This window comes from Plecotus auritus (genome assembly GCF_963455305.1).
Source record: "Plecotus auritus genome assembly, chromosome: 12".
Lineage (NCBI taxonomy): Eukaryota > Metazoa > Chordata > Mammalia > Chiroptera > Vespertilionidae > Plecotus > Plecotus auritus.
The window spans coordinates 20,554,217-20,575,903 of record NC_137778.1 but is presented as its reverse complement, the minus strand read 5'-3'; the positions used below and the strand labels follow the sequence as shown (position 1 = coordinate 20,575,903).

At 45.7% G+C, this 21,687-nt stretch overlaps 1 protein-coding gene across 3 annotated transcripts in view; it reads left to right on the top strand.

The window, feature by feature from the left end:
• The window catches only part of CACNA1E (calcium voltage-gated channel subunit alpha1 E), a 265,342-nt gene that overhangs the window by 133,319 nt on the left and 110,336 nt on the right, over positions 1 to 21,687 (top strand). For all 3 annotated transcript variants that reach the window (XM_080648664.1, XM_080648663.1, XM_080648662.1), the window contains exon 7: positions 4,295 to 4,398. In XM_080648664.1, coding sequence (XP_080504790.1) covers positions 4,295 to 4,398 — 104 coding nt within the window. The remainder of the gene's footprint in view (positions 1 to 4,294; positions 4,399 to 21,687) is intronic.

Below are 21,687 nucleotides of genomic sequence, written 5' to 3'. Positions count from 1 at the left end.
GTGTGCGTCACTCAGGGACTCGGCAGGTGAGAAGGTGGGAAACAGCCAGCCTACCCGTCTAGGGGCTGCGCTGGGCTAGGTGGGAGGGGAATCGGCATCTTAGATGACGAGGACATTGCCCACAAGGCATAGCACGTATGCTTCTGTGATGCCTGGCACTCAGCAGGTGCTCCGTGATGGCGGGAAGGAGGAGGCTGGCTCTCTGTGTAGCTTTCTTTGCTGGGAGGGGCCTGGTGCTCCACAGTAGAGATCTGGGAAAGGTTTCACTGCGAGACACTTATGGGGCCAGAATCGTGCGGGATACATTTGGAAAGCTGTGGGTCTCCTTTCCCAGGACCTTGGTCGGTCAGAGACCTTAGCGTGGTTGTCCTCTGTTTCTGAAGGAAGAGTGAGTCCTGAGGGAAAAGAAAGTGTGATGATCCTGCACGCCAGCCTCTTGTCAGTCACAGAGGCAGAGGGCGGCAGCCGGGGGGGCGGGGGGCGGGGGGCGGGGGGCTGTGGAGAAGGAAGGAGAGGGAGAAATTCTCCCACCCTCTTTGGGGTACAGACATACATGCCCCAGAGAGAATAGCCACAGCTGTCAATGTTTTCTGCTTGGCGGCCCTGACTCTACCTCACGTGGTCCCGGGGCACGTGCTGCCTTGGGAGTTGTCGGTTTCTTTCTTCTTGTTGAATCTCAGAAGACACTTTAGTAGTCATCTCTCCTACACTGGACAATTTTATGCTTGTTTTAATAATGATGAATCAGAAGGAGATTGAAGCTCTAATTAGCATCAGAAAGAACCTTGCCTTTTTTGGAGGAGGGAAGTGTGAAGTCCTCTGCTTGCCCCCTCCTGCTGAGGCATGTGACCTTGAGCACAGGGACTGGAGGTGTCATTGATCCATTGACAGGCAAGGTGATGTGAGGGTGAGGCCACCTGGGGAGGAAGGATGGGAGGGAGAGGAGAAAGGTGTAGAGAGGGGGTGGCAAGTCTGTTAAAAGGGTTTGTGAGTAATCTCTGGGTTGTCAAGCTGTTTTCTCCAGAAGAACCTTTTAAGCTGTCAGTCATCTCTAACACCCTCCCAGGGCGTCATGCCGCTGGTGCTGTGGTCCTCCCAGATTTTCTTTTCCTCCCCATCTTGCCTTCCTCCTCTCTTGTTCATCCAACAGGTCCCAGTGCCATAGTGGATGACTTTTTTTCCTTTTTTAAGCAATTCAGACAGAGCTGCACAGATGGAGAGGGGGATATCAGAATGATTTTTTTGGGTATATTTCAAACATGAGAATCATCTTATTCAAATCATGGTTGTTTATTGATTAATTGAGCAACTATATGTGCCAAACACTTTGTTAGGTGCCAGGTACAGAAATGAGCAGACAGTTAAGGCTGTTGCCTTAGTGTATGTTATAGCAAAACCAAAACATTCTCACAAAACACTGAATAAAAAGACACTGTTCATCATTGGTATTTTCTAGAAGAATTAGGAAGCAGGTTCCAGACTCTGGGGCCGTGAGGGGAGTCCTCTTATCCCTGCATTTCACAGGCTGTACTTCCTGATACGTTTATGGATTTTCCTTGAGAAAGGGGGTTTTATAATCAAGGAAGTGTATAAAATAATGGAATAAACAAAGTTAGTGCTTCTTTTTTGTGTGTGGGTTTTCTCACAGGCTCAGAGGGAAATATAATTTGCTGTGTTTCCCAAGTTTCTTTGGTTATAGAAGCCCATTTTCCACAGAACACGTGAATAGCCTACCGACCTCAGGCAACGACCACACAATTTGGGGAATACTCTACAGCAAGCATGGCAAACTCAAAGGCTAACACAGGCCAAATAAACGAAGCATGTGGCCTGCAGGCTGCGAGTTTGACATGCTTGCTCTACAGCATCTTTCGCAAATAGTCACCCAACTGAAATTGCTTTAGCTCTCTTCACACTGTAGCTCATTCACTCCTGGGCCCAAAGACACCTTAAAGGTCACAATGTCATTGCTGACACCAACTAATGTTTATTGGCAACTGAACTTTGATTTGGGTGCTGGGAGCAGACTCAGTCCTTGCTGACAAAGAACGCTGAGGTGTACTGGCTAAGCCATAGAGTAAGTGAAACCTGTTGGTCTTCTCCACCAGTGTGGCTCAGTGGTTGAGTATTGACCCATGAACCAAGAGGTCACCTGTTTGATTCCCAGTCAGGGCACATGCCTGGGTTGTGGGCTCCATCCCCAATAGGGGGCATGCAGGAGGCAGCCGATTGATGTTTCTCTCTTACCAATGTTTCTATCTTTCTGTCTTTCCCCCTCTCTCTCTAAAATCAATAAAACATATTTAAAAAAACAACTCGTTGGCCTGAGTATCATTGGCGAACCATCCTAGCTAATTAGTTCTACAAAGTATTGCCTTTATAATCATGAATAAAGACAGAGCTAGCTGTACTAAGATAATTCGGTCTATCCTGCAGCTCACAGGAAGGCCCATGTCTCAAGCATCTCAGAGAGAAAGCAGTTTCCTAGGTCTATTAAAAGCCCTTGAGTCCCTTGGCATCTGGTTCTTCATGTTTGAATCAGGGGCAGTTTTCTCGGAGGCCTGGCCCACTTCTTCCCTGATTACACTAAACTGGGCAGGCCTGGTCAACCCAAAGAGTTACATCTTATGCATATGGGAGAGTGAGTGAACCCACAGTCACACCAGATTGGGAGTGGAGCGAGGCAGTGTCTAACTGCATTGCACTGTGCTTATTACATTATCCTACGTGGGAAGCTGAAATTAGCAAGTTCCTGCCTTTGTCCCATGAGAAAGTGTTTGTTTTTAACTTTTATTTTGCTTCATTAGCACTCATCTCTCTCTGAACAGTGTAGGGGCACAACAAAAGGTAAAAGTTTGGTGAAAGAGGTTGCCTTAAAAGCTCTTTTTAATGGGAAAATTTACTGTACGGCGATGGCTGCCTTAATAACCAGTGGGAAGCTAGAGTCTATGGACTGACATACTCGAATGGGAGGCAGAAATAAAATAAGTTGGGGGAAAAACAGGGGAGAATGTCATAGAAGTCCACAGGAAGCATGAGTTCAAGGAATCAAAATATGTTGGCAAAGTTTAGTGGAATGTAAATCACAGAGACAAACACGTAGCCTTAGAAATACCAAGTTCACAACTTCATTTTCGCTAATGGAGCATGTGAATTTGAGGCAGGGCATTTGACTTGGATGTCTTTTTCTCCAGTGAATTGGGAATAAAATATCTTTCCAGAAATGGAGTTTCAATTGGGTATTAACGTTTTGGAGGGAATTTCAAAGCCCTGCCTATGTAAGATGCAATTCATGGAGACTGTTTAAAAGATTTGGGGTTGATATCATGGGGAGGGAGAGTCAAGGCGAAGCTTAGTCGAGAGACTCGAGTGTTCGGGCTTTTCAAAATGTTCCCAAACTCCTACTAAGATCTCCTGGCAAGAGTTGCTTCTGCTGGCTAAGTCGTGTGGCGTAAAGCTCCCTCAGCCCCCACCATTCAAGTGGTTGATCTTGCCTTTACCTAGTGGTATAAGAATCTAGAATGTTGGGGGATGGGAGCGGGTGGGGAGAGGTCAATGGGGGAAAGAGGAGACATATGTAATACTTTCAAAAATAAAGAATTAAAAAAAAAAGAATCTAGAATATCATGCATTTTTCAGGTCGCCGTGTGTTAGCAGTCAAAAGAGAGCAAGGGATCACTCTTCAAATCTAGATTTATTCATTGTTTTGTCCAGAGCCTTGCTGGGGCCAGGCCTGGGCCAGCTCTCTAATATGGGACTATGATGGGAGAAAGCAAGCCAGAGCCCAGAGAGCCAGAGGTCAGGTCAGGTCAAGGGCTGAGCAGGATGTGGATGGCCCTCATATCTCCCAGTGCAGCCACGTCAAGGCCTTGGCTAGCATCTGTGGAATAGAGGGATGGACACAGCCTGCCCCTGTCTTTTTGAGAATTGGTCCAATTCAGAAAGCAGAAACTTAGAAGCCACAGCATCAAACACTATAAAGCCAGTGAGTGTTTGCATGATCTTGGAAAAGTGGTTGATCTTTCTGCGTTCTGTTCTCTCATCTGTTAAGTGAGGGTGTTAAGACTATTGCAACTCAGGATGTGACATGAGGCTGATGCAATGTCCTTCTCTACGCATATGGGAGAGTGAGTTAACCCACAGTAACACCAGATTGGGAGTGGAGTGAGGCAGTATCTAACTGCATTGCACTGTGCTTATTACATTATCCTATGTGGGCAGCTGCAAGAACAGAGGCCTTCAGCTGGCACATGGTTTGGATAAATTATTAAGGAACCATGTTTCTTTCTTTCAGACCAATGATGCCTTAGGAGCCACCTGGAATTGGCTGTACTTCATCCCCCTCATCATCATTGGATCCTTCTTTGTTCTCAACCTAGTCCTGGGAGTGCTTTCCGGGTAAGCCACATGTTCCTTTTAACCTCTTTCTAACCATAAACCGATGCTCCTGACTCAGGGCAGATTCATTTATTGAAGCTTCATTTAGAAGACATTTACCAAGCAGCCCCTATGTGCCGAGTGGTGTTCCTGATGTTGGGAATGCAGTAGTGAATTATCTTTCTAGTCATCTTTATTTTTCTTAGGAAGAAAATCCTTAGATCAAGTACAACATTGAAGACAGTACCTACTGAGAGTTCATTTATCCATCCATCCTTTCATTTAGTCACTCAGCAGTCTGTGTCAAACTCTTGCTGGTTGTTAGGGATATAAAGTTGAATAAGATACAGGCTCTACCCTCAAAAGATTCTTTATCATGTATTGGACATCAGACCATATTTGAGGCTTGGATTAGTGTACATCAATCATCCAGTACTCAGTGTCCAAGGCCATGGGAAGCATTGTAAGGAGCTTGTGAAGTATAAGGCCCGGTTCCTACCTTTAAGGACCTTATGTTTTGGGGAGAGGGCAACACAATTACTTGAAACTGTTAGGGAAAGGGAGTTCTTTTACTGACTAGTATACGATGCAGGTCATTTGTTTGGGGGAAGGGACAAATCTATATCATCTGATGTTATCAGAGATGGTTTTGTGAAGTGTCAGGATTTTGTTTGGAATATAAAATGTGTTACCAAGCAAGGGCTTGCTGCCTGATGTGCATAGAAGTCAATGCTATGACACCAGCTTTTGAGAAAAGTAAAAGCTGTTATTACAAGGCTGACTGGGAAGGAAACAGGAGACAAGGCTCAAATTGTCTCCCCAGTTGGAAGTTTGGAGCAAGATTTAAGGGGTTTCAGCACCAGATATTCCTGGACAGCTGACCCTTCTCTTCTGTAAGTGTTCTGGTGGTTGGGTTTGGTCAGGTCCTGGTCCTTTGATTGCTTGGTGGGGAACAGTTAAGGGCTTACAAGTGTTTCTTTAAGTGGTATATCCAAGGTTTAAACTTTGTTTCTGGGTCTTGCTAGAAATAAGACAGGACCAGATTGGGCTGATTCTGTGCTTCAATATGCAATAAGATAAGATAGAAAATATGGGCATAAAACTTCTAGGAATGGGAACACCATACCATAACCGAAGATGAAGAAAGGGGACTTGTCATGGAAAGTGAAGAGACTGTAATGTAACCAAACTTAATCAGAGTGGAAATCTCACTTGGGGAAATGAAAGGTATAAAATAGGAAGGATAACACCGCAGTAGATTTTAGAGGGTCTTACACTTTTCTAAACAAATTGAACGTTCTTGTCTGAGTGGCATAAGTTTGTCAAGTGAAAAAAATTTAAGGTGATGGATCTGTTTAAACATGGCAGATTGAACTACTTGGTCATCTCTTGTAACTACTAACACAGGAAGTAAAATTTAAGACAGACACAGTGACAAAAAGAACAGGAGAAATGACAACAGATGAGAGATGTCAACAATTTTTGAAGATAGAGAGTAAAGGGCAACTGACGCAGTGGTGGGAAAGCTGAGGCTTAAATTTCTTGCATGAGGAATGCCAATTAATAAAGCAAAATGATTGCTTTATAACTCTACAGGGCTGTAGAGAGGCCTGGGCATTAGAGGCACTAGGTATGTCTGAGAGCTGGAGTCTGGGTAGTGCTAAAAATAAGAGGACTGGTCAAAGATCCTTGTAAGGAACACTTGGCAGTCCTCTCCCCAGCATCCTAGATGTCTCCCCTCACACAGTGCTGACAGGGATTTGCCACACCCAGCCTTCGCCCCAGACAAAGAAGTCCTACTCCCCATAGAGACTGAACGGGAGAAGCTGGGAATGGTCCCAACTCGTGCATCTGAGAGTGGAGATGATATGTTGTGGTGAGAGCAGGAGGGTTTAAATGCAAGTCCACAAGTTGAGTTTCAGTCCTCCAGCCCACCTGACTGTGTGACTCTCAGAACTGGAGCCATCTGGCAGGAGCTCAGAGCATCGGTGGGGAATTCATTTTCTTTGTGGGAAACTGTTAAGCTTGAAGAAAGACCTACGTATACAGATAATTGAGGGTGACTAGAGAAATGTTTCCCACCTATCACCTCAGCGAGGCCCACGATATGGCTGCCAAAACAAATGACCACAAACTCGTGGGCTTAAACTGTGAGAGAAATTAATTCTTCAACATTCTGGAGGCTAGAGGTCCAAACTCAAGCAGGGTCATACTTCCTCCAAGGGCTCTAGGGGAGCATTTATTTCCTTCCTCTTCCAGCCTCTGGCGACGGCAGCATTCCTTGGCTTGTGGCTATGTCACTGGTCTCTGTATCTGTGGTCAGAGGCTTATCTCCATATCCATCTCCCATCTTCCTGCCATACAAACTGCCCTTACAATATATTTAATGTCTACTTTCTATTTGAATACATTTTTATGAACTGTCTTGTGTATTTCTATTTGCATAAATGATATATCACACTGTTTCTTTCTTGTTTTCACTAAACTCTCTGCTTCTACGATACTCTGTGTTGCCATGAGGGTCTGTGCCTTCTCTTCTGTCTGCCTCTCTTTTATGAGGACACTTGTCATTGGATTTAAGGTTACCTGGTCATCAGGATGACCTGTTCATCTCAAGATTCTTGCCTTAATTAAATCTGCATAGGCCCCTTTTCCAGGTAAGGTAACAGTTACCGGTTCCAGGAATTGGGATATAGACACATCTTTTGTTTGTTTTTGGCGGGGCATGAGGGTGCTATACTCACCATTCTGAAAGTCCCAACCATGCATTCAGAGTTTCCAACAAGCCTTTTGTGAATATAAACACACAGCAAGAGATCATTATCATTCGAAGAAAATGTCTCACACAAAGGACAAAAGCAAAATAATAGATAGAAAAAAGAAACTTGAGGGAATATGAACAATACAGGGGGCAGAAGATAACTTTTAAGAAGTATAATTGATATCAGCAGAAATAGATGAGAAAGAATTTTATCCACAAAGTAGCAGATTGCTATAAAGAGAAAACATTTAGCAGTTAAGAAGAGTTCTTGGGTATGAATGTAAAATTTACATTAATGTAAAATGAATTCATGTAAAAATGTGTAATAAAAAGACAGTAAATATAAAGGTAAGTATAAAGGTTGGAATATAAAAGTGATGTAATCATATAAAAATTGAATGAAAATAAGAAAATCAGAGGATAGGTCAGACATTCAACTAATAAGGGTTACATAAAATGCAAAAGAAGAAATTAACAAAGAAAAATACCAAAAGCGTTCCCAGCAGCAGTAAACTCACATGACCAGATTAAAGGAGTGGTTGAGACATGTGCACGGACACTCTTTTCAGCGGTGTTTTTTGGTGGAGGGAAGTTGTAGAAGCCTGAGGATCAATGACTGGGAGAGTAGGTAGGGAAACAGTTGGGTGTATTCCATGACGTACTATGCAGCCCTTAGGAGCAACAAATACCACGTACACATAGAATATCTTAAAAACGTAGTTTGAATCATCATGGAATTTCAGAGCATCTGGGTCAAGGGAATATTCTAAAAGCTTCTGGTGATTAGATTGGGAAGCAGATGGATTTTGCCTACAAATAATTAGGAATTAGGATGGCTTTGGAGGTCTAAGTGACATTGAAAATTAGAAACCAATAGATTAGTCCCTAAAGCTTTCTGAAGGAAAAGAATTATCCAGGAGAGCAGTCTATACCCACCAAAATAGCAATTATTTGCGAGGATAATAGCAATATTTCCAGACATTCTTTCTGAAGAAGTTCCTGGAGAATGCGAGTCACTAAAACGAGGAAGCAGTTGAAGAGAGAGAAGGACATGATACTCATGGAAACAAGGGCTTTAATAGAGGAGAGAGGCAAAGGGGGTCCCAAGCATGATGGCAAAGGGAAGTCTAGGGTGAAGGCAGTCAGAGGCCTAGAGAGAAGCAGGTTCAGATTTGCGTCGGAGGACAGAGGGCTTTAACAATGATTTCTCTAAGAAAAAGACAAACAAAAATCTAATATATCCCCTGATGAGTATTGTATTCAAAAGAGTTTAATGGTTTTTATCAACACTATATACTCATGAATGTGTGTGTGTATGAATATATAAATGTATATCTTTGTATACACATGCACCCCCTGATCTAAGCAATTAGTTTCACAAAATACAAGTGTTACCACTAAAGGAACAGAAGCTTAGTTAGTCCTCGAGGCAGATCTGAGGTCAGACACATTTATATTGTCAAACTGGATTTTGAGATAACCCCTATGGTGCTATCGTGGCCTTGAGAGGAGCATGGGGGAGGACTAGAGTGGGGAAGGGAAGGGATCGTCAAAGACTGAAATCTTAGGTTGCACAATAAGGAAGTCTTTAAGCAACACCTAAAATTGAGAGATAAAGAAATAGCAGCTGTATAAGTATAATATTTTGAAAACTGGAAAAGAAGAGCAGAAGAAACAGGTTAAGAATTCTAAGTGCTTGCCTCAGGGGAGTGAGGTTCAGAGAAGGGGGAGAGTGGGAGGGAGGCAGTGAGCTGCAATTTTTTTCATTATAAGTCTTTAAAAAATATTTGAATTTAAAACTTAACATATATGACTTTGAGAAAATAGAAATTAAATTTAGAAGTCAAACTCGCACACTTAAAAAGGTGTCGGACTGGAGGAATATGTAGGATCATTGATCTGGCGTCTGCGGGGGAAGGACTGGCATGGGGAGAGACCAGACTCAGTAGGATTGAGGAGGAAACAACCATATCCAACTATGGGAACTAAGAGCTGGTGGCTACTTATGAAATTGTCGTGAAAGAAAAACAGGAGACAGTGTGAAGGAGGTTTTTATAGTGTGATCTTGAGTGGATAGTGCTAAGACATTACAGAATCTCTTGTGTGTTCACTCATTCGCTGAGCATTATTGACAATCTTCGTGCTCTAGGTAATTCTCTCCACAAGCCTGTACCGAGAACTCCCAAAACTGCCCTCAGCGACTGCTTATGGCAGGGGCCTGGCCACACTTCTTCTTCTTGTATTTCTACTGGGGAGATCATCTCTGGTTGGTGTGATCTTATCTGCTATCCTTTTTTTTAAAAAAAAATGTGTTTTTATTTATTTTAGAGAGAGAGGAAAGGAGAGGGAGAGAGAAACATCAGTGAGAGACTAAAACATCTATCGGCTGCCTCCTGCACGCCCCATACTGGGAATCCAGCCTGCAAACCCAGGCATGTGCTCTGACCTGGAATCAAAGTAGTGACCTCCTGGTGCATGGACCAATGCTCATCCAACTGACCCACACTGGCTGGGCCCGCAACCAGGGCATGTGCCCTTGACTGGAATCAAACCCGGGACTCTTCAGTCTGCAGGCTGATGCTCTATCCATTAAGTCAAACCAGCTAGGGCTGGGACCTCTGTTCTTGATCATTACTCATGTCCTAAGTGTGTCCACGTTTTAGTTTAGAGAATGCAAGTCAGATTCTTAATATTTGAAGAGCGAGAAAACAGGTGCTGTGCTAGCACGTCCTTGGTGTTCCAGATAAGACTCCAGGGTGGGTTCAAGAGTAGGGAAATGTGACGGAGCTCTGCCCCACAGGACAAGTCCTGAGCCTGACCGTATCCACTCGGATGGATGTGCTCTGGTGTGGAATTGCATCTTTTAATCTTCTTACATTCTTCTCCGGATGGGAAAGAGTGGCAGCTTGGGAGAAGCGCCCGACAGTCATGGAGGAGAACCTAACCCTGCCACTTGCTAGCCTTGTGCATCCGGACAAGTGGCTCTGAGCCTGCTTCCTCCTCTGTGAAATGGGATAGCAATTCTCTCTCATACGCAGAGGCCACCTCACCCAGGGTCTGGCATGGAACAGCCATTCGCTCTTATGCCCTTTGATAATATTGACCTGGAGTCCTCCGCCTCTTAGGGCTGGTGGCTATCTGCTGGGTAGCAGCCTGTCATTTTGGTTTGAACCAGTCATGAGGCAGTCAGCTCTCTGATGGGGAGTGGCCTCCTCGGGTTGGGAGAGGAAACAGAGCTGAAGTGACATTTGCCTCCTTAGCACTTCTGGGGAAACCTAGGAAGTGATAGCAGCAGCTGGCAGCAGCTGGTGCGAGTAAATGCTGACATTTACAGGAATGTTAACAATAGGCGCCTTACAGGCCGGGCCTGAAATACTTCCGTCCAGGTTTCTTTTCCACGTTCTGATGCTCGACACATATGGGGAGGGTTTTCACTGGTGTCTGCGGAGGGTTCTGTGTACAGGAGTGGGAGGGGCACGGGCTCTCTGCTTGGTCTGGTTTCACATGCCCCTGGGGGAATGTGGCTCTCTTTTTGGAGTGAGGGCGTGGTTGGGAATTGCACTAGAAAGCCAGGGACAAGCTCTGAAGGCTTTATCTCCAGGGGACATCTTCCCAGGATGCTGCGGGCCGTTTGAATGTTACTACCGAGGCTTCCCTAAAGCAGAGGGACGGCAATGGAGGGAGGTGCCCCTGTATTAGGCAGGTGACGAGAAGAGTCCAGGTGAGGGGAGACATTGGTGGCCATGGCCCACTGGCACCAGTCTCAGGGCTGGAGGTAAAGGAAGGCAGTGAAGTGTGTTCACGGGCTTCAGTGTATTTAAGGAGGAAGTGTGGATGGGGCATTGCAGCATTTTTATGTGTCTCAGAGGGAGTGCGATTTGATGAAAACCATTAGCTTGGGTTTGAGGAGAAGCAGAGCTTCCTGACTCCATGAAAACAAACCAGCGCTGCACAGGCACGTCCTGAAGAAGGTCAGGTGCTACAGGCAGGAGGCTCACACAGACGGAAAGGGCCTTGAGCTGTCCCCCCACCTCGACCCGCTGTCCCCAGGGCTCCTGGAGAGAAGGAGGTAGGCCTGGGTGCATAGCACTGTCCCCAAACCGGGGTGGGGACAGCCAGGCCAGGGACTGCTTACAGATGCACCCAGGAGCAATGGGAGAAGCACATTAGGGGAAGTAGAGGAGACGAAGTAGAGGGCCCTTTATATGGGCTAAGCTAATGACTTTGAACCTGATCCCAGAAGCTTGGCGGGTTGGGGAGGGGGGGTCCTCAAGTTGAAGCTCGGAAGATGACCAGTTTGCACTGGAAGGTGATCACCCTGGAGAAAGTGTACAGACAGGCAAGGCTGGAGGCAGGGAGACACTTGAGGAGCAGCAGCTGAGGAGAGAAGCAGAGAAGCAGTGAGGCCTGAAGGAGAACAGCGGAGTGGTGGTGGAGAGGATAGTGTTGGTGGGAAGGTGTCTACATGACTTGGTGACTAGTGGGTGTGTCTGAGAGTATAGTGGGGGTGGAATGAAGACAGAGGCTCCTGGACTCCTGCCAAATCTCTGAATCGAGCCACTAGGTAGCTATGGAAGAACACAGGACAAAGGTTTTGAGCAAGGGCGTTTAGGTTTTGGACGGAGTTTAAGAAAGCATAACACTTCTACCATTTGGCTAGTTCACAGGTGTAGTGTAGGGTTAGTTTTAGGTTAAATTTTTTAAATGTGTATTTTACTTGAGACTGTGCTGTGTATCAAACACTGCCAATCCCATGACATACTGGGCTCCTTTAATCCTCACAATGACCCTAAGGAGAATTACTATCTTGGTTTTATAAATAGGATCGCCATGACAAGGAGGTCTGGTAATTTGCCCAAGCTCACAAAGCTGTGAAGCAGCAGGTTCAGATGGGGACTGAGGTCTGCCAGGGCCGGATATCCATGCTCTTGAACACAGCTTCCAGATAGTTTCAGTGCCTTCTTTTGGAAGGAGACTACCTGGCATCTAGGACAGCAGATCTGGATGGAGATGAAGGGACCTTTGGAGGCGGCCAGGACACACAGAGCTCCCAGTCCTGCAGACAGATTCCATGTCAAACACATGTGGCAACCAGCGTGTCTAGTTCCTGCCCTCTCCTGGATGAGCTGTGCGACCATGGGGGTCACATAGAAAGCTATGAGAGTTAGTTTTGAACTTTAAATTGAGCATGCAAAGGATTAGGAAAGGTGGTAAAATGTGATTTGTAATAAGACTATTGCAGAGCTTTAGTCGGTGGACAGGAAATGAGGATATCAGGCACTGATAGCTAAAAGGTAAAGGGGAAACAGGTGAATACTTTAGGTGGTAAAACAGGATGTGATAAATGACTGGCTATCACGGATGAGGGAGGACCGTTCTAGCATAGATCCCAGACTCAGTTGTGAATGTCTTGGAGATCTTTGGTTCCATTTACAGAGATGAGTAATAGAGGAAGGAATACAGACAGCTCTTGTTCTGGGAGGGAGATGTGTTCCATTTCAGACAGAGAGAGTTTGAGGTTCAGTGGGGGGGCAAACAAGTAGATGGGATCAGCCAACAACTTGTGTTTTAAGAACAGGGAGAAAAGAATTGACACTGTCAGTACTTGATAGAGAAAAAGACAAAAATAGGTAAGGTTATCCAAGGAGGGCATGGAGAGAAGAGAAAACAGCCAAGGATAGAGAATTCTAGAAACACTGACCACTAAAGGGTTAGAATATCTAGACTTGTCAAAAGGATATCGGGAAAGCATCACGTCTCGAGGACAAAGAAGTACAGGGTTTCAAAAGGGAATGAGCAAACCCCAAATGCTGAGTGAGTCATAGGGATCCAATACAAAGATGACTGAAAAATAGCTGTTGAAATTGACAATGTGTAAGGACATGGATGGCTTTTTTTTTTTTTAAGTTTCTTTATTTTGAAATAACAATAGAGTTGCAGGAAGTTGCCAGAGAAAAAAATTTAGGGGGATCTCATATACCCTTCACCTGGTTTCTTCAATGATCACGTTCTGCATAACAACAATGCAATAATACAACTAGGAAATGGACATTGGTACACTCCACAGAGCTTATTCAGATTTCACCAGTTTTACGTGTGTGTGTGTGTGTGTGTGTGTGTGTGTGTGTGTGTGTGTGTGTGTGGTTTCATGCAATTTCATTGTAGAATTGTGTAACTACCACCACAATAAAGATACAGAACTGATCCATCACAGGACTCCCTTGTGCTACCTCTTTATAAGTCACACCCACTTTTCTCCACCCGCACCCCACAATCCCGGGTAACCACTCACCTGTTCTACATCTCTCTAATTTTGTTATTTTAAGAATCTTATGTAGCCCTGGCTGGTTGTTACTTAGTGGTTAGAGAATAAGCAGGCACACTGAAGGGTCACGGGTTCAATTCCCAGTCAAGGGCATGTGCCTGAGTTGCAGGTTTGATCCCAGTCGGGGCACATGCAGGAGGCAATCAATCAATGTGTCTCTCTCACATCAATGTTTCTCTCCCTCTTTCTCTCTCTCTCTCTCTCTCTCTCTCTCTCTCTCTCTCTCTCCCCCTCCCTCCCTCTCTCTCCCTCTCTCCCTCCCTCCCTTCCACTCTCTCTAAAAAGCAATGGAAAAAATATCCTTGGATGAGGATTAATAACCCCACCCCCCAAAAAAAAGAATCTTATATAAATGGAACTATATGGTATGTAACCTTTTGGAATGGACTTTTTTTTTTTTTTCACTCAGCATAATTCCCTTGAAATCCATCCAAGTCATTCCTGTTTACTTCTGATTCCTTTCTATTTCTGAGTACTATTCTGTAGTGTGGAGGTACCACAGTTGGTTTCACCAGGCACCTCTTGGAGGACATTCGGGTTGTTTTCATTTTTGAGCTATTACAGATAAAACTGCTCTCAACAGTTGTGTACGGGTTTTTGTGTGAATGTCAGTTGTTTGTATTTTTCCCCTCTGAGCTAAATGCCAAGAGTGCAGTTGCTGGGTCATATGGTATGTGTGTGTTTAGGCTTATGAGACACTGCCATCTATTTTCCAGAGCGGCTGTACCATTTTACATATACACCAGCAATATATGATAGTTCTGGTTTTTCCACATCCTAGCTTAAAACATTAAATAATAATGTGTGATGACCATTAATAAGTATCATAAATTTATGTTGAAATTTTAAGGCAATATAAGTAATGTAGGCTGGTGGTTACTCGATGAATCACATTCTTTTAAATATTATAGACCAGTAAATTCTCAGAAAAAAACAAAGTAACAAAAAAACACACATTTGGTGGGTAGAAATGATGAATATAGATTAAATTTTTAACAGTTAAAGACTTTAAAACAATAATCACAAACACAGCTTCAACTGCTACCTTCTCTCATCATCATTTTATTAAAGAATCTTAATTAATCATCCTTATATGACCTCTCAAAGCTCAGCCCCGCCTACCTTTCCAGCCTCAACCCCACGTAGCCTCTCCTTTAGCCCACCACACACTCCATTCCTGGATTTCCCAGGGACACACATCTCCTTTTTGTTGTTGTGGCTATTGCCTAGAAATAACCCCATTAACCTCCTCTACACACCTGCCTATGTGACAGAGGAACTCTGGCTCATCTTTCAAGGTCAAATCCTCCTTACGTTTCCTCATCTGCATCCTCCTCGCACTGTATCTAATCTTCCGATACAGCACTTGTCTCATGTTATGGTTCTCTGTGGAGCTCGTTGCCCCTTTCATAGATTATGAAGGCAGGTACGATGGTGAGTTCACCTTCCCTTTCCCAGGACGTAGCCAGCATAATTCACAGCCCCACAGTGGCTCCCGTAGATAACCTCCTAATGAATGAATCAAAGGCCATCTTTCAATAGGCGGGATGTCTTTATTCATCAGAGATTTTCCTGAGATTTTGAGCATGGTGGAATTAAAATGGGTATAATTCCCCCAAAGCCCTCGTTTAATACCTGGCTGAAGAGCTGGGCACAGGTTACTGTGGTAGAAGTTCATTCTTTTGCTGGTGTCAAGGGTCGAGTCTAGGAACTATACTCAGACCTTCTCTATTACAGGGAGGAAGAGGGAGCATTGCCATTATCAGTGGGACGGACGTGCCCCACTGTAATCCATCATTGCTATTTGAGGGGCCTTTTCTTGGCTTTCTGTTTTGGGTTTTGCTGTTGTAATGTATCCCATATTCTCATTTCACTTTGGTGCTTATACCACAGTCCTAGGCTTTTCAAGATGAGGAGCATTTCTTTTGCTTGAACCTGTGTTTCTCTTTGTGGCCAATGGAATCTCAAAGCAATTGACTCCACCACATGGAAATTCATAACAGTCAGAGCCTCGCTTCATTCCGAGCTTATAGCCTGTAGCCCCTATAATTAGACATGTTTTCTGTGCGCTCGCAGACACGTGCACTCTGAGGTGGCTGAAATAATACCTTCCAATTTCCCCGGGTGATAATCACAGTCTTTACAGTGTGGTTGTACACTGGGTGCTCGGTACCTCTAGCTGTTCAGCTCCGAGGCTGTTAGAGGTGCCGTGGAATTAAAAGTTTTTTATTTCCCCCTTGATGTCAAGTACATCACTACATTCTCAACACTTAATTATCACCGCATCCCAAAATATTTCTCATTTAGCGCAAATATTGAAATTACTCTTTCCTATCAAAGAAGCAAACTCTGATAGGCAGGGAGAGCGCTGGGAAACTGTGCTTCACAGAGAACCCAGGAGATGCACAGCTACTGAGAGCCTTTGGGGGAACAGGAGGGACCCCACAACCTGCTAAAAGGGCCCCATTACTCTTAGCCATATTAACCTGAACTTGATCACTAATCTGTTTACCAGCTGTTAAGTCTATAAGCTGAAGTTGACCAAACCAGAAAAGGCCCCCCAGCCCTCACCAGAGTAGACTGGAATGACAGTAAAATGGGGTGTGATCCTTCTCCACTACCACCCCCACCCTTACCTTCTGTGCTATATATGGAGAAGTATCTTTGTCATCACCTGATCCCACCTTGTCACACTACTCTTCCTTTAGACCAGTGGTTCTCAACCTTTCTAATGCTGCGACCCTTTAATACGGTTCCTCATGTTGTGGTGACCCCCAAACATAAAATTATTTTCGTTGCTACTTCATAACTGTAATTTTGCTACTGTTATGAATCATAATGTAAATATCTGTGTTTTCTGATGGTCTTAGGCAGTCGCGACCCACAGGTTGAGAACCGCTAGCAGGGTCGCCTAAGACCATCGGAAAACACAGATATTTACATTACGATTCATAACAGTAGCAAAATTACAGTTATGAAGTAGCAACGAAAATAATTTTATGGTTGGGGGTCACCACAACATGAGGAGCTGTATTAAAGGGTCGCGGCATTAGAAAGGTTGAGAACCACTGGCTTAGAGGGTCAAGAGAATGTGTATTGCTCAGTATTGATTGCCCCAAAGGTTGTAGCAATCCACCAAATACCCCATCAAAAATTCACAAATACCTCTTCCTCCACATCCTCTCAGGTGGTGGGTGTTATGAGCCTTAAATGTCGGCCAATCTGAAGGATGAAAAATGAGTCCTATTTATTGCTTTAATTTGCATTTTTCTGAGTATTAGCGTCATTTCACATGTTTATTAGCCATATGTATTTACTTTCCTTTGAATTGCTTACTCATGTCCTTTGTACACTTTCTTAGGTGGTTGGTTGTCTTTTTCTTATAACTTTCTAGAGCCTTTTTGTATATCAGTTACATTAAAACTTTGTATCATTTTTCTCAGCCTATAAATTGTTTTATGACATTACTTACGGTTTCCTTTACTGTAGAAAAATTTGTAATATGAGAGAGGGAGGATCTTACTACCAGACATCCATACCTCAGCCAGCAGCTATCTGGGATCAAGAATGGAGGGGAGAAGACCACAAGATAATTTTTTTTAAGTAGAGGAAGTTAAGTGGAAAAAATACTTGTGATCATTTATTAAAATACTAGAGGCTCAGTGCACAGATTCATGCACCAGTGAGGTCCCTCGGCCTGGCCTGCGGGGATCAGGCTGAAATCGGCTCTCCGACATCCCCCAAGGGGTCCCGGATTGTGAGAGGGTGGTTCTCTGGTGACACACCCTGGAATCAGGCTCCCTCCTCTCTGGTTCCGGGTGCATCACCCAAGAACCGCAGCTGCCAAGTCACTGCAGCTCTGTAGCTCCTGCGTTAGGTGTTTGCCCCCTGGTGGTCAGTGTGTGTCATAGCTACCAGTCAGAGCATCTGCCCCCTGGTGGTCATTGAGCATCATAGGTTCTGGTCGGACAGTCAATTAGGCGTGTGTGTGTGTGTGTGTGTGTGTGTGTGTGTGTGTGTGTGTATATATATATATATATATATATATATATATATATATAGTCAGCCGATGGTTACTAAGCACCTGTATGTTGGGCACTCTGAGTTTGAAAGTGAATGAGAGGATGTGCCCTCCCTCTCCCCCCTTCCTCCCCCACTCCCTGTTCTCACGAGCTTCATATGCTAATGGCTCAGACAGAAAACACTCAATTAAGCAAGCAAATAACACAATATTAATGGTAAATGCCAGGAAGAAAATGAACAGGCTTTGAATAGTAGCTCTGACTCTTGCCTTAGAATAAAAAACATCGAACTAGAGGGAGTAGCCACCAGACCTTGACAGTCTGCACGGGTCTGACCTCTGGGTCAAGTTTGTGGATGTCCTTTTCTCAGCTGACACAACTATTTCCCACAGGAGAAACGCCGTGTGCTTTTCCCTAGTGGAAAGTGTCCATTGTTTGGAAAATGTCCTTTCGCAACCAATGGGGCTACAACAGGTAACCGAGCAATGGCGTCTCAAGTGGGTTGATTAACCCGCATGGGACACCACCTATTCCTCACTTGGTGGCCTTAGAAAGGGCGCCTCTGCGTTAACCAGCAGTGCGAGGTTCACCGGGGGATTAAGCAACTTCATATTCTCTCCAGAGATACTGAGCTGGAATCCAGGACTTTGCTTTCATTGTCATCGCCACCCTCTACATCCCCTCTGCCTCCACCTATGAATAGGAAGAAAAAAGTCTAAAACGGTCAGAAGGAACCTCCAGGCCAAGTGTGTCCCAGATTGTCTGCCCCCGAGAGGAAGTGTGGTGCTCATTCAGGCGCTCGGTCCCGGCCCCTTTTCTCAGCACGAACCTCAGAAGCAGTAGCAAGTCACTGCCTCTGGGTTGGGCTCTGCTGGCCATTTTCACAGACAAGGTAACCATAACTCAGCCCTCTTTCCAGGAATTTCTTGTCCACCTCAGGGTTTGCTTCTGGCAAAATTTGAAAAGTAGGAGGCATTTTGTATTTGAGTCCACACACCTTTGCCCTCCCCAAGTTTAAGGTCACCCCTCCCTTTTCCCCACCCTTCTGCCGGAAAGGGGTAGGGGGATGATTGGATGGGACTAAGTAGTTCACATCTAGGGCTTTGATCTGGGTTTCCCTGAAAGAGAGCCTAAGGAAAGGATTGGATGTGGGTAGTTTATTTGGGAAGTGACCCCCTCGCTGTGAAAGGGGAAGAGAGAGTGGGGAAACGGAGAGAAGGAGAAAAAGCCGGAGAGCAGTATGTGTTGATTGATGGGTTCCTGTGGACGGCTGAGGCTCAACCCACTGGGAACCCTCTCAGGAGCCATATAGAATGTGCCCGGCATTGTTCCACAGAAGACTGGGGAATCTGGGTCTATACCTATATGCGATCTCCACTAAGTCCAGTTCCTCCTTGGGTGATGAACCTTTAGGGCTGCCCTGCTTGTGGACTGAGCAAGCACCTGGGGCAGTGGAGGAATCCGAGGCAGAGGAACAGAATGATGTGTGGGCACCTGAGGGAGCTTCCACACCTGGCAGAGTGTCCAGGACCTGTTTCCTGCACTGTCAGGTCAACTCGGTGGTGGTGTGAGTGGATATGAGGTGAGCATGTTTGTTGAGCACCTACTATGTGCCAGGAACAGTTTTTCTGAAGTTAGTGTCCAGGTAAGTTAAAAGAAGCAGGGTGAGGACAGATAGGGAGTGGACTGGCAGAGCAGGTGGTTCACTGCCCAGAAGGAGGGCTCCCTCTCGGGCCAGGAGACAGGTGCTCGGGAATGGGAATGCTGCTTAGAAGCCAGGGGCTGGGCAGGACACTCCACAGGGCCAACCAGTGTCCTGAAAGTTTCAGTCAATACACCCTTACCCCTCTCCGTCAGCCGGTTCCCCCTCCCTGCCCCATTCAGCAGTCCGCACCTGGCACCGCCCTACCAGCTCTAAGTCCTTCCCCATTTCTCTTCTGCCTTCTCCTCTCCCCAGCATGCCCGCTGTTCCATTTTATCCATGTGCCCTTGTCCTGCCCATCCTTCCCGCCCTTTGCTCCTCCTCCTCCCCCCTGTGAAGGACAGCATGCCCTTTATCACTGTGTAGTCCCCCATCTACACAGTGACTCCTGTTAAGGACCAATGTAAGCAAGGCGAGAGTCTGGGCATGTATGACATAAGCAGTTGGGGATCTCTTTGTGTTTCCCATCGATGAAGGATATAATAAGTAAGCAGAGTCCCAATTAAAATTCTCATCCATCACATTTGATGTCACAAGAGCCTAATCTCAAACTCAATAGGTCCGTAAATTAAATATACCGTGTCTCAGTAGCCCGAGGGTCATTGTATCTTGGAGCCTCTGGATACTGTCTCCATCATCTGGGTCAGGCCATATCTGTCAGTTTCACACACCCCTCGGCCCTCATCATCTTCCCTGTTCCCAGTGGGAAGAGCAGTAGAGGCCCGAGGCTGTCCTCAGAAGAGAGGAGGACTGCTCTATCTCTTGGGTCACCTGGATCCAGAGCAGGGGTCCCAGGGTGCCAATCCCCTTGAGCTGTGTGGCCCAGACAACCTGCAGATCCCCGCCCAGCATTGCGGAGCCCACGGCTCTGTCCTGTGGGTGAGCGATGCCCCTGGGAGCCAGGGCCAGCCTTTCTGCGATGGCTGACATTCAATGTGGAAGTCCAGGCTCTCTCTTTCCCGTTTTGGTCTCTTCTCCCTCTCTATCTCCATCCGTGGTGGGTTTTTTTTTTTTTTTTCTTATCACAAAGGTGAATGTTATACTTAAGTCAATTTAGCATATTTTCTTTGGGGATTTCCTTTTGGCAACTGTGATCTCCAGAAAGCCCCCGTGAAGTGCATCTGAGGCGTTTTCACTCTCCCTCAACGGTCGCTGTTCTAAACGCTGTGTTCAGGGCTAACAAATGATAACTCAGACGCAGCATGTGCGGGGTTTATGTAAGCAGGGAGGGATCTATCGGCTTCTCGGAGGAGGAGGAGGCACACTGAGGGCAGTTACCCAAGGCCTTGCTCCCAAGCATCACGATTTGGAGTCTAAGAATATTAATTGGAAACAGCGAGAAGAGGCGCAATTTCAAATACCCAGTAGGGACGTGCTGTGCAGAAGTAGGGAGCATGTGACAAAACATTTACCTGGCAGTGATGTTGGTCTTATTTTCTCCCAGGTTTTATTTTTTGAGAAAAACATACATGTGGCAGGAGATGGGAATTGGGAAAGGGGAGTTCGTGGAGGGGAGATGAGCAGGAGAATTAAACTTTGAAAATTCCAGTTGCCATGACAACGTAATGAGCTCCAAAAGTGGCATCTCTGAACTAGTTTCGCATGGGAAGGCAGGGGAGCCCAGAAGGAAGGAATTAAAATAATACAAATAATAAAACAGTGATCGTGAAACAAAGGGCACGTGTGAGGCGGCTGTGAGCACTTCTTGCCACTCTCTGGGGACCGGACTGTGGAAGCTGCTTGCTCCTGGCTGACCCGGGCAGAGATTGGGAGATCCTGGTTCGGGGCCAGAAAGCTTGCAGCCTCCTGGGCTCTGGACAATGCACAGCTAAGAGATTCTGACAAAGGAAACTGCGTTGTGTGTGAAGCATGAAGCATGGTGTGGAGAGAAGCCTCCGGAAGCCAGGCTTCCTTCCCGTTGTTCCTCCTTCCTTTCTTCCCTGGCACCTGTCCCCCTTGCTGGTAACCAGCGTTACCCCTTTCAGTGGGTTCCATTGTTCCCCAAGTGACAGTGTGCACAGCGTCACTGGTACCGCAACAGTTTAGATCATAAAGTCCCCATTACGGGGCCCTGATCAGAACTCCAAGGCTCGGCTCCGCGGGCACGTGCCCGGAGCAGTGTGGGCTGCAGACAGAGAAGGCAGCCTTGAGACGCAGGCATGTGAGGGCCCAGGGGATTCATCGGTCATGGTTGGTTCATCTCCCACACGCAAATTGGAAATGCACCCCAGGCATCTCGGAACTGTGTACTCTTCCAAAAGGTGCTTTGATGAGGAAATCCCTCAGTGCTCTCTGTCCTGGTTCAGAGATCGTTCGTGTTTTTCCTCATTAGAATAGCTGTAAACATTGCAATACATATTCTTCTCTCACAGAATCAGCACTTATCTTACAGCATTTTGAACCAATCCATGAGTTCACACACTTGTTCGTAGAACTGGGTGAATTTGGGGACCCTGCTGCCACCTTGTGCTTGCTTGATATTGGTGCCCACTGGGTTTGT